Consider the following 12033-nt stretch of genomic DNA (forward strand, 5'->3'; position numbering starts at 1 on the left):
TCTTATCATAATGTTCACTGTTACCATTTTACTTTTACTTTATTATTATTTACTAATTTAAACTATACTCATCTCAAATTAATAATTTAACAAATATATTTTTGTATATCGTTTAGAAATTGAATGTCATAATACGTGAAGATGAGTACATGATCATATATATTATAAGTTATTTAACATTAAATCATAACAATTGTCAATTTGTAATTTAAAATTATTAATTTTATTAAAAACATTTATAATTGCAAGTCGCATAATATTTAATTTATAACATATATTAATATATTAATATACACAAAATTATGTTATCAAGAAAATGTTTGTGTTTTTCTATTGGATTATTTTTGTTTTATACTAATAATAGTAATATTAACGTATAAACGAAAAATTTTAAAATGGTTTCAACTTCATGGATTTTTTTAAAATCAACTGAGAATTGAGAAAAGCTAAGTTATTTCAACTGTAAATTTATTAAACTAGTTAAGTTTATAAGTTGATAAGAAAATAAACTAACTAGTTAATGCCCACCTTTGCCTTTTATGACGGTAAAAATGCTTGGATTTTCTTCAACAGTATTTTTGCTAATAGGAAAGTGAATCTAGTTGGTACTTTGGGGGTCAACAATTTCCCGGTAGTTTTCAAAAGTGACGTGAAAAACAAAAGAAAAATTAAGGAAAAACGGGAATTTTTACCCAAAATCGGTTTTCCACAAAATCGATTTTGGTTTTTGGTGTAACTCTAAAACAAATGAACATACATGAAATGTTCACTGGTTGTTTATGTTTCCATTTTCTATACATGATAAAATTTTCAAAATATTTTGATTAGTTTTGAACTGTTTAGGGACATTTTCTATGAATGTTAATAAAACTTTATTTGTTGAGTAAAAATACTTTAAAATTTAATACAAGGCTTCTACTGACTACTATATTGTTACAATAAAACATTAAAATATTAAAAATCCTTAGTCATTAGTATTTACTATTACAAATTTCAATACGTGGTTTATGTTAAGTTCATTGTTGAATTAGCAGTGTAGTAAAGTATTTGAGTAAAAGTATTCAAATACATTTTTCCGTATTGAATACTTTCTTAATAACTTTTTCTTTTGAAGTATTTGAATGGTATTTTAAATACTTTTTATACTATTGAATACTATTTTATTGAATACTTTTTTTTGGTTATTTTAATTCTTAATTTGTTTCTATTTATAATTCTTGGTAAATAAAAATGCCGTGCCGTCATGGTTATGCTTCAACTTTAACAATATTCTATTATATATAATTACCATTTATGGACAATTCGATATTGGGTTTCATTGTTTAAATGTTTTTTTCTCTAGGAAACAGTTTATTGTCCAAAATAAAGGCTATGATTTGATATATAACTATTTATGAATGCGAAAATATTATTACTAATTATTAGTGCTAGGTACCTATTTACCAAGAAAATAGTTATCAATTATCATTATCGTTTATTGTCGACAAACATCGAAAAACTGATCAGTATTTTGATTACTGAACAACTCGTGTTTTTAGAAATCAATAAACAGTTGACTATAACAAATTATTTCAGAACTGAATAGATTTTTTTTTTTTGTATTTAAAGATTATTTTAAATACTTTATTTTAAAAGTATTTGAGTTATTACTTAAATACTTTTTAAAAGTATTTTTCACAACACTGGTAATTAGGGTCTAAGTCTCTAAGCCCCTTTACTTTTATTTTAGACCCCCTTCCCCCCTATCATAATATTCATTATTCCAACTAACGGTAGCTCCATTTACAAATTTTAATTTTAAATATTATTTTATTTTTTGATTTTTCAAATAAACTATATATTATTTGTATAATACGACTAACGAGTGAGACTGACCGGACAGCGATCGCTGCACCTGACACCTGTCTATCGCTTTTGCTAAAAACAGAATCAGATTTTATATTATTTTATCGTACTATATAATTTATCATCGTCCTTCAATCTTCATAAGTACAACGGTTGTGTGCAGTAAGTATGCTTGTGTAGTTGTGCCTAATGGTTTGTTGTTTGTATCCTGGTCAAGTTATTATTATAACAGAATAGATAAATGTTATTATTATAATTATGATATATAAATATATTAGTCAAATTTTGTTGTCTTATGTATATGTTTTCAAGTTTAAATAAATATAATATAAATGAAACTGAATTAAAATCAGAAATGTTGGTTAAATCTTAGATAATCAATTATTTAGAAGACGCTACACGACCATTTGTTATCTCGTTTTTACAAGTGCGTAGGTAATACATACGACATTTACGCGTAGCAGATCACATTTACCTCCGTTAGTTTAAAAATTGGAGTTAATCGACTTATAACCTGATTTTAAGAACTTTATCTCTGTGTTTGTATGTGGGTTTTTTATGATTTTTAGTCCGATTACCTGTTATTTATGTCAAAAAATAAAAATAAATATTCAGAAAATTTGGTTATTAACTTATTATACATTTATCCAATTATACATAATATTATGTTACAAATTGTAGATTTTCTAAAATAAATAGTAATAAAATAAAATAAGTTGGTGAGTAGATAACGCTCTGCTATAGTCTGCTGTACAATATTGTACGAGTTTGAAACGGGTCACTGTATGGATTATGGATATGTTATATTTGAATTAAATGATAAATCATTGGCCATTAGGTACGTACGAAAAACGATTCTGAGCTGACCACCTCCAGTGGCGTAGCGAACTTTACATCATATGGAAGTGAACAAATTATTTATGACCTACCCCACCCTACTCTAACTGATGTATACGATATTCATATGATCAAATAGAGGGGGTGGGGTAGCACCCAAAATAAAGTTCAAAGACTGACCGTGTATGTGTGCTTAATGAGGTTATGAGTTATGACCCACCACCATCCCCCAGAATACAGAAACAATTGCTTCTGAAAAACACGATTCGCTACGCCACTGACCACCTCCTAAATGGCTAAATGACTAAATATTAAAAGTATATTTTATTATGTATTTATAATTTATATGGCTGCCTAATGCCAGTGACGAAACTAGGTGGGCTTAGTCCCTGACTACGATTTAGCCTGCCCAAAAATATCCCTTATCGATTTAGAATATTAGCCCTATATATTTTAAATTAATAGTTTTATTAGGTGAGCTATAACCCCCTAGAATTTTAACCCTAGTTGTGCCTATGCGGCTAATGTCCATTATAGTTATTTATTTTTTAGTACCAGAAAAGATATTGAAGTCGAAAATAGATGATTTGAAGCATTTTTATGTCACTCACATTGTTGTAAAATTAATTTATTCATCGCTCCACTCAAGATCTAAAATACTTATATGTATTATAATATATTGTAGGTACCATATAAAATAAAATAGTTCTTATATATTTTTTATAATAATTGCTTAAAATTTAAATGCAACTATAAACCATTAATATAATTATTATTGATCTCAATTTGTAATTGGAGCTTATATCTTATAAAATATCATATATAGGATTTAAAAAAATGACAAAATATATTTTTTGCGTTTAACATGCATTCTTCTTTTCTTGATCATTCAAATATATTGTTCAGATTTTATTTTTATATCATACAACGTAATATTCATAAATAAATGTATAACAATAATTAACAATAAACTTGACAACCAGTGTTTTTTATAACTTATAGTTACCTACCTACCTATTATACAAGTTTTCTATAGGCTATAACCATTGATTATATACTAAATAGTAAGTACTATATAGTATATAGCATTATATAGTTACTGTAATATATAGTATTTATAAATATTATAATCAATGATATAACGTATATGAATGGTCACATTCAATTAGGCTACATTTGCGAAAAATAGTATGTAATGTTACTTACACAAAACAGATTTAATATTTGATTTTTTTTCTTCCTCCTAAATCCTAGTGACCTAGTATTATATTAATGATTACATCTTAAGTCAATTAATTAATAAAGTAGAATATTAAATGGGGATATTAAATTATCAACAGACAGTTTAGTATAAAGAAAGTTAGCTGAGTAAAGTCTAATGTCTAAATGTATTTAAAATTATTCTTAACAGTTGAAATATTATTTAAAGTTATGATCAGTGAGTAAAGGTGTGGTTTAAAAGCTGAGTAATGCATAATAAGTAATAACCGCACATTTAATTCATAACTATTGACCAAGATACATTCAAAATGACAAATATGATCTTAAATTATGATCCACGTAAATATAAAACTTTTCTGCCCGTGGTAGATAATTTATATTGTAATATAATTTAAAATTAACTATTTTTATTTTTTTTTATTTTATAGTGTCATCTGGATAGTCAATGATAAGTCACAACGATTTAAATTTGGCGGGGAAACGATCGAACCAGCCGTGAAGAGAATAAATACGCGCGTCACTGTTTGTTCCAGACGTGTTTGTGTTACTTCCATGTACTGTGTAGTTGTGTCTCATCCCCACCCAGCTCAACGAAATTGATGTCGTAGTCGATTCGTGTGGTTAACGCGCTTCATGTCCATCTTTCTCTATCACTGTGTCTCGGTTCAAGTGCGGATGGTTATTTTTTTATAAGTTTTTAACTATTTAGTTTTTAGGAACACCGCCATGGTAAGTCATTTATTCTTTCGTTATTCGTTCGTTTTAAGTTACCATTTATGTTTTTATCGACCATTACTTGGTATTTGTGTCGATCGTTTCCTAGCGCTTGTAAGTCGTGCATGCACTCGACCCGCTGACCATGCCCGGCCATGTGGACTCCTGCTTAACTATTTGACATAATATTACGTGTTTTTGCCTTCAGATGTTGAGTTTCAAGATTCGTGCATATTCGACCGTCTTAAAACGTCTTCACTACGATTTACCGATTTATCTAAGTTATTTGTAAGAAATTGCGACATTTCTAAACCTAACCTCACTTTTGCAATAATGATGTTTTACCACTTGCAGCTTCATGTTTTCAAACTAAACCCCGGGACACATTCTAAACAATATCCTTAAATAGTTTATTTTGCCTCAATCTACGTACAAAAGATCCATCGTAATATTTTTGTTGTTACTTCTTTTAACAAAAAAATGACTAATTATTGGGCTTCTTATATCGTAAATAAAACATTTCTTCGCGTTAATTCACAGTGTGTTAATCTTCCAACACTTCAGTACTTAAAATATTTGTGAAACCATGTGTACATAATATTATGTATATATTTTCCAAATAATACCGATCTACCCTTGCTTCTTATGTTGTTCTTAAGTGTGTACTTTTCGTTACTACAAATGAGATACTTTCTATTCTTATTTAATTAAAAATATTAACATGTTAAATAATTATGTTTATAGGCTTTATCTACAGCTCGGCCGTTAGTTTCTGTATACAGTGAAAAAAATGAAGAAACCGGAGAAACTGTTGCTCTTGCTACTGTGTTCAAAGCACCCATCAGACCGGATGTTGTTAGTTTCGTCCACGACAATGTTTCAAAAACAGCAGACAACCTTATGCCGTCAGCAAACTAGCTGGTAAGAAGTTTTTATTTTATGATTTGTTAATCATTTAGTTTAGGTTTTTTAATACTTTAAGGTCATCAAACTAGTGCTGAATCATGGGGTACTGGTCGTGCCGTTGCTCGTATTCCTCGTGTCCGAGGTGGTGGTACTCACCGCAGTGGTCAAGGAGCTTTCGGTAACATGTGTCGTGGTGGACGAATGTTTGCCCCCACACGTGTATGGCGCCGTTGGCATAGAAAAATTAATGTTACACAAAAGCGTTATGCTACAGTATCAGCTATTGCCGCTTCTGGTGTACCTGCTCTTGTCATGTCAAAAGGTAGTTTTATTATATTTTACTATAAATCATTATTTCAATGTTGATATGCACCCAAAATGTCCACGTATGAACTTTGTACTATCAGTTTTCTATGTAATTTTTTTTTTAATATGTGCTATATTAAATAAATTTAATCAGCGTACTCTGGTAAAAATTAATTGTTTCTGGAGTTCCAATGGATTTAGACACATTTAATAAGAATAATATTTTATTTTCTACTTAAAATGAAACAATGAACATAACATGTAAATAAAACATTTACTACCTATGCACAAAAAATGATGACATCGCTTAGAGCACTGGGTTATGATATCCTGTGATTACTTTACACGTTGACAAAGTCTGATTTCTAATATCAATAAGTCTTTATAATTTGACTTTCTTTTTACTTCATAATTTAATGTTATTAATAATAGATATTCATAATAGTTAATAATAGTAGGTAACTGCTTGTATTATTAAATTAATTTAAAATGATGATAATCTTACAGAGCATTGGGTTATGATTTCAATGATTACTTTTACGTTGACAAAGTCTGATTACTAATATCTATAAGTCTTCATAGATAATTACCACATGAATTAGAAGTTATTTAACTTTTTTTAAACTTTTAAATTAAACATTATATTTTATAATACATTGTGATGGTTTTTACATTTTTAATAGTAGTTGCTCATAATACTAAATTAATTAGAAATGATGACACTCTTTACAGAGCATTGGGTTATGATTTCAATGATTACTTTTACGTTGACACTGTCTGATTATGTTTTAAGCAAATATATATAATTAAAGTGGCTAAGTGACTACTTTTAGCTAAACTAAATAAATTATTGTGTTAGTATTTTCTCTACCTGATATACATAGAATATAATAATATTTTATATTAATTATAATGTCACGAAGGAATATTCTTTTTCTTTATGGAATAATTAATATACATGCACATTGTTTAGTACAATACTTTATATTTATTAGTACTAAATCATTTGATCGTTTCGTGCATATATTAATGTTGTGCTTTCTAGGCGTTGCCTCACTTAATATTCATATTAGTGGTGGCGGCAAGAGTATCAAACAAGTCCCCATAAAATGTATGTTATATTAGTTTCAGTTGTATCAATATTTTAATATATTTAATTAAAATGCACATAGTGTAGTCAAATACATATGTATTTGTACTAAACATTTTGATCGTTTAGTGCATATATAAATTTTGTGCTTTCTAGGCGTTGCCTCACTTAATATTAATATTAGTGGCGGCGGCAAGAGTATCTAACATTTATAAATCTAATAAAAAAATTGCATTTTTTACTTAGATTATAACTCAATAAATAATATAACATGTAATTAATAATTATTATAGGTCATTTGGTACAAGAGGTACCTGAATTTCCATTAGTTGTTTCTGACAAGATCCAAGAATACACTAAAACCAAGCAAGCTACAATTTTCTTACACCGTATCAAAGCATGGAAAGATATCCAAAAGGTTAAATCAATTAGTTATTTCTTAATATTTTAATATAATACACACTTTATTAAATTAATTTTTAATTGTGTCATATTCTACTTTTAGGTGATTAAGTCTCGCCGTTTACGTGCAGGTAAAGGAAAAATGCGTAATCGTCGTCATGTTCAGCGTAGAGGTCCATTGATTGTTTACAGTAAAGATCAAGTAAGTTATCAAATTCTATTAATTTCTTTCTTAAAATAATGAAGAAAATAATTAGTGCACATGATATAAAGTTTTTTAATTTTAGATATTAAAACTGAACATTTATTGTGCTATAAAAAATGGTCTGATCTTTCCTAGTCGGCTTTTGCTTGTATTGGGGACAAACTTTCCAAACAATAAATAATTCTCTATTAGATTATAATAAGTCCTACGGAACATTATGCTGATAAAATTTAAAAAAAATCTTAGTTCTCATGGCTCATGCACATAATAATGTCCAACATTCATATAAAAACTTTTTTGAAATGTTACTGTACGTGTGCAAAATAAAATTTTTATTTCAAGGCGTACCCTGGAAATGTATTAATAATAATTCTTTTGGGTTCCATTGAAGTTGAACATTTTTCTTGTTGCCAATATTAGTAATAATTATTGCACAATATCACACTTGTGATATTTATATTTATTATATTTCTGAGTGGTCTTTTTGTGCAAAATTAAACAGATTATTTCACAGTCGCTGCTTATAATTATTTATTTATTTGCTGCATACCCAAAATAATTATAAAACATTTAAATTATATTAATTTTTTTTTATTATTAAATTTTTAAGTTCTAAATAATGCGTTTTGTGTTAAGTTATGGGATATATTATATAAAGTTCTATAGGTTAAACACTGATGTGAAGGTTACTCTTAGTACAATGAAAGCACATAAAAATGTCCAACATTCAAATTGATAAAATCATTGAAATTGTTACCGTAAGTGTGCTAAATAAAATTTTTATTTCAAGGCGTACCCAGGAAATTTATTTATATTAATTCTTTTGGGTTCCATTGAAGTTGAACATTTTTCTTGTTGCCAATATTAGTAATAATTATTGCACAATATCACACTTGTGATATTTATATTTATTATATTTCTGAGTGGTCTTTTTGTGCAAAATTAAACAGATTATTTCACAGTCGCTGCTTATAATTATTTATTTATTTGCTGCATACCCAAAATAATTATAAAACATTTAAATTATATTCATTTTTTCTTATTATTAAATTTTCAAGTTCTAAATAATGCGTTTTGTGTTAAGTTATGGGATATATTATATAAAGTTCTATAGGTTAAACACTGATGTGAAGGTTACTCTTAGTACAATGAAAGCACATAAAAATGTCCAACATTCAAATTGATAAAATCATTGAAATTGTTACCGTAAGTGTGCTAAATAAAATTTTTATTTCAAGGCGTACCCAGGAAATTTATTTATATTAATTCTTTTGGGTTCCATTGAAGTTGAACATTTTTCTTGTTGCCAATATTAGTAATAATTATTGCACAATATCACACTTGTGATATTTATATTTTTTATATTTCTGAGTGGTCTTTTTGTGCAAAATTAAACAGATTATTTCACAGTCGCTGCTTATAATTATTTATTTATTTGCTGCATACCCAAAATAATTATAAAACATTTAAATTATATTAATTTTTTCTTATTAGTAAAATTGTACATTTTAAATAATGTGTATACTTATATTAAGTTATGGGATATATTATATTAAGTTTTATTGGTTAAACACTAATGTAAAGGTTACTCTCTATATACAATGAAAGCACATAAAAATGTCCAACATGCAAATAGATATAATCATTGAAATTGTTACCATAAGTGTGCTAAATAAAATATTTTATTTCAAGGCGTACCCTAGGATCATACTACAAAAATCTTTTGGGTTCCATTGAGATTGAACATAATTATGAATACCAAAATACCTATTGCACAATTTCACACTTTAATTATTAATACTTGGTTCTTACGAGTGGTCTTATTGTGCAAAATTAAAATTTGATTATTTCACAGTCGCTGCTATAATTAATTATTTATTTGCTGCATACTCCAAAATAATTATAAGATGTAAAATCCTCCAGTTACCTAATAAATTATGCACAGTTTTACACATGCATAATTTTTTATTAATGTTATGAGTGGTATTTTTGTGCTAAAGTAAAACTGATTGTTTCACAGTCGCCACTATATTTGATATGTATTGATGGCATACTCCAAGACAGATCACAATTTTTTCTAAATAGTTTTCTCGAGATTAGCTTAGTATAATTGGTATTTTTTAATTGGTAGGCCAACGATATAATGTATGTTATACTTAATTTAGATCTAAGTTATTTACATTTATGATAGATATACTACTTACAACTAATGTATTTTGTTGCTTTCAGTATCAGCTTAATTAATTCCTTCATAAATCCTGTATGCAAGGAGTAAATTGACTGATCTTTTTTTTCACAATAACAATGAGTAGGTAGGTAGATAGGTTAAAGGAAGATAAAAGTTAATTAGTTCATTTTTCAAATATTAATAATCTTCTTAGTTTTCATTTTTATTATATTTGACCAGTATATTTTCTTTCAATTTATCTGTAAAAAAAAAATAAGCTATAATACAGCTAATACAGAAATGAGACATTTTGTTGTTTCCTATAAAGTACTTTTAATTTTTTTTACATGTTAACCATCCAAATATGCATGCAATTTTAATATTATTATTTATGAGAAATGTTTGATTTATATTTTAGGGTTTAAGGAAAGCTTTCCGTAACATCCCAGGTGTAGATTTGATTAACATCAGGAAATTAAACTTGTTGCACTTGGCCCCTGGTGGTCATGTTGGACGTTTTATTATCTGGACACAATCTGCTTTCCAAAAGTTGGATGATCTTTATGGCACATGGGACAAAAAAGCAACTCTGAAGAGCGGCTACAATTTGCCTTTCCCCAAAATGTCAAATACTGATCTGACAAGGATTCTCAAATCTGATGAACTCAAGAAATACTTGCCAGCTCAAAGGTAAAATGCAATAAATATTTTATACTACCATTGATAATTTATATTCATAGACTTATAGAAATAGACGGAACATTTGTTCCGAGGACTGGGAGGCGGGGCGTGGTCATGCCAAACGGATTAATAGAGATAGAATGGGTTTTATCATTATAGTAGGAGAAATGGCACTGTTCCGAGGACATCCAATTTATAGCTTTAATATTGCTCGATTCTCGTAACAAGCTTCACCATTTGCACGCGTTATCATACCTAATGTTCCGTCTATGTTTATATTATATATAACTATTTTATGACAATTACCATATTATGTACTTATTTAAACAAAACAATCTACATAGCTAATAAGTTAATTGGTATCAATATTACTATTAGAAAATTGGATATGATGAGGAAATCTTGGTCCGTGTTATTGATATTGTATGATAATATCCAGTTAATACAATTTTTCTGATCCAATATTTAATATTAATTGGGTTTTTTTCAAATTATGGGTATAATAAAATCTATTTAAATTTAAGACTTAATTATGATGAAAAAAATGCTTGGTCCGTGTTCTTGATATTATATGATAATATCCAGGTTTTATTAAACTTCTGATTAACTAAATCAATTTACATTTAAGCCTCAATTATTATGATGAGAAAAATGCTTGGTCCGTGTTCTTGATATTATATGATAATATCCAGGTTTTATTAAACTTCTGATTAACTAAATCAATTTACATTTAAGCCTCAATTATTATGATGAGAAAAATGCTTGGTCCGTGTTCTTGATATTATATGATAATATCCAGGTTTTATTAAACTTCTGATTAACTAAATCAATTTACATTTAAGCCTCAATTATTATGATGAGAAAAATGCTTGGTCCGTGTTCTTGATATTATATGATAATATCCAGGTTTTATTAAACTTCTGATTACCTTACTCAATTTAAATTTAAGCCTTAATTATTATGATGAGAAAAATGCTTGGTCCGTGTTCTTGATATTATATGATAATATCCAGGTTTAATTAAACTTCTGATTAGCTTAATCAATTTAAATTAGCTCTTTGATCTAGTTGAAACTAATTCTTATAATATTTATTATTTTTACATGGCTTGTAAAGCATGATTGTTGATACAATTATTGGATGTTATAAATATTTATATTCAGTACGTGTAATTGAAGCCTTGATGATAAAAAGGAAATATTTCTGACATTTAAATAGATTTTTTTATTAAAATTATATAAGTATTTTATTATTTCTTGATCAATGATCCTTACACGTCTTATGTAGTACAGTATTAAAACTGACAGTAGTCTCTAAAACGATTACAAACTTTAAGTTGGAAATGTAGCAATATTTCGACCATGTTTAGTCTTGTTATATTGGATATATAACATTTAATATTTTGCTTGCGTTAAGATAATAATCTCACCCTGCATATTTATTCAGGCTTTTTATTTAATGCTGGCCATAATATTAAATGGAAATTAATTTATGAAACTAATAGTCAAAGATTTTAAAGTTGGATATGATGTAAATTTTGAAGTTGAAAATCAGTGATTTATAAAATTATGCTTTGTTTTAATTTCTGATCCAATAAATTAAATTTGAATATCGGCTATAAAATATAAATAATTGGGTACATATGTCAAACATAGATCAA

General features: G+C 27.3%; 1 protein-coding gene across 1 annotated transcript; it reads left to right on the forward strand.

Annotated features, from left to right (window-relative positions):
- Positions 1–4475: 4475 nt before the first annotated feature.
- Positions 4476–10383, forward strand: LOC100161103 (60S ribosomal protein L4-like; the record flags this gene model as incomplete). The annotated part of the gene is given in 7 exon segments (XM_008191186.3): positions 4476–4632; positions 5362–5494; positions 5497–5538; positions 5600–5845; positions 7213–7337; positions 7425–7523; positions 10112–10383. Coding segments are annotated over 7 exon segments (920 nt in total), but the record flags the coding sequence as incomplete, so codon positions are not given.
- Between the last annotated feature and the right edge of the window lie 1650 nt (positions 10384–12033).

The sequence above is a fragment of the Acyrthosiphon pisum genome, chromosome A1, assembly GCF_005508785.2.
Source record: "Acyrthosiphon pisum isolate AL4f chromosome A1, pea_aphid_22Mar2018_4r6ur, whole genome shotgun sequence".
NCBI lineage: Eukaryota > Metazoa > Arthropoda > Insecta > Hemiptera > Aphididae > Acyrthosiphon > Acyrthosiphon pisum.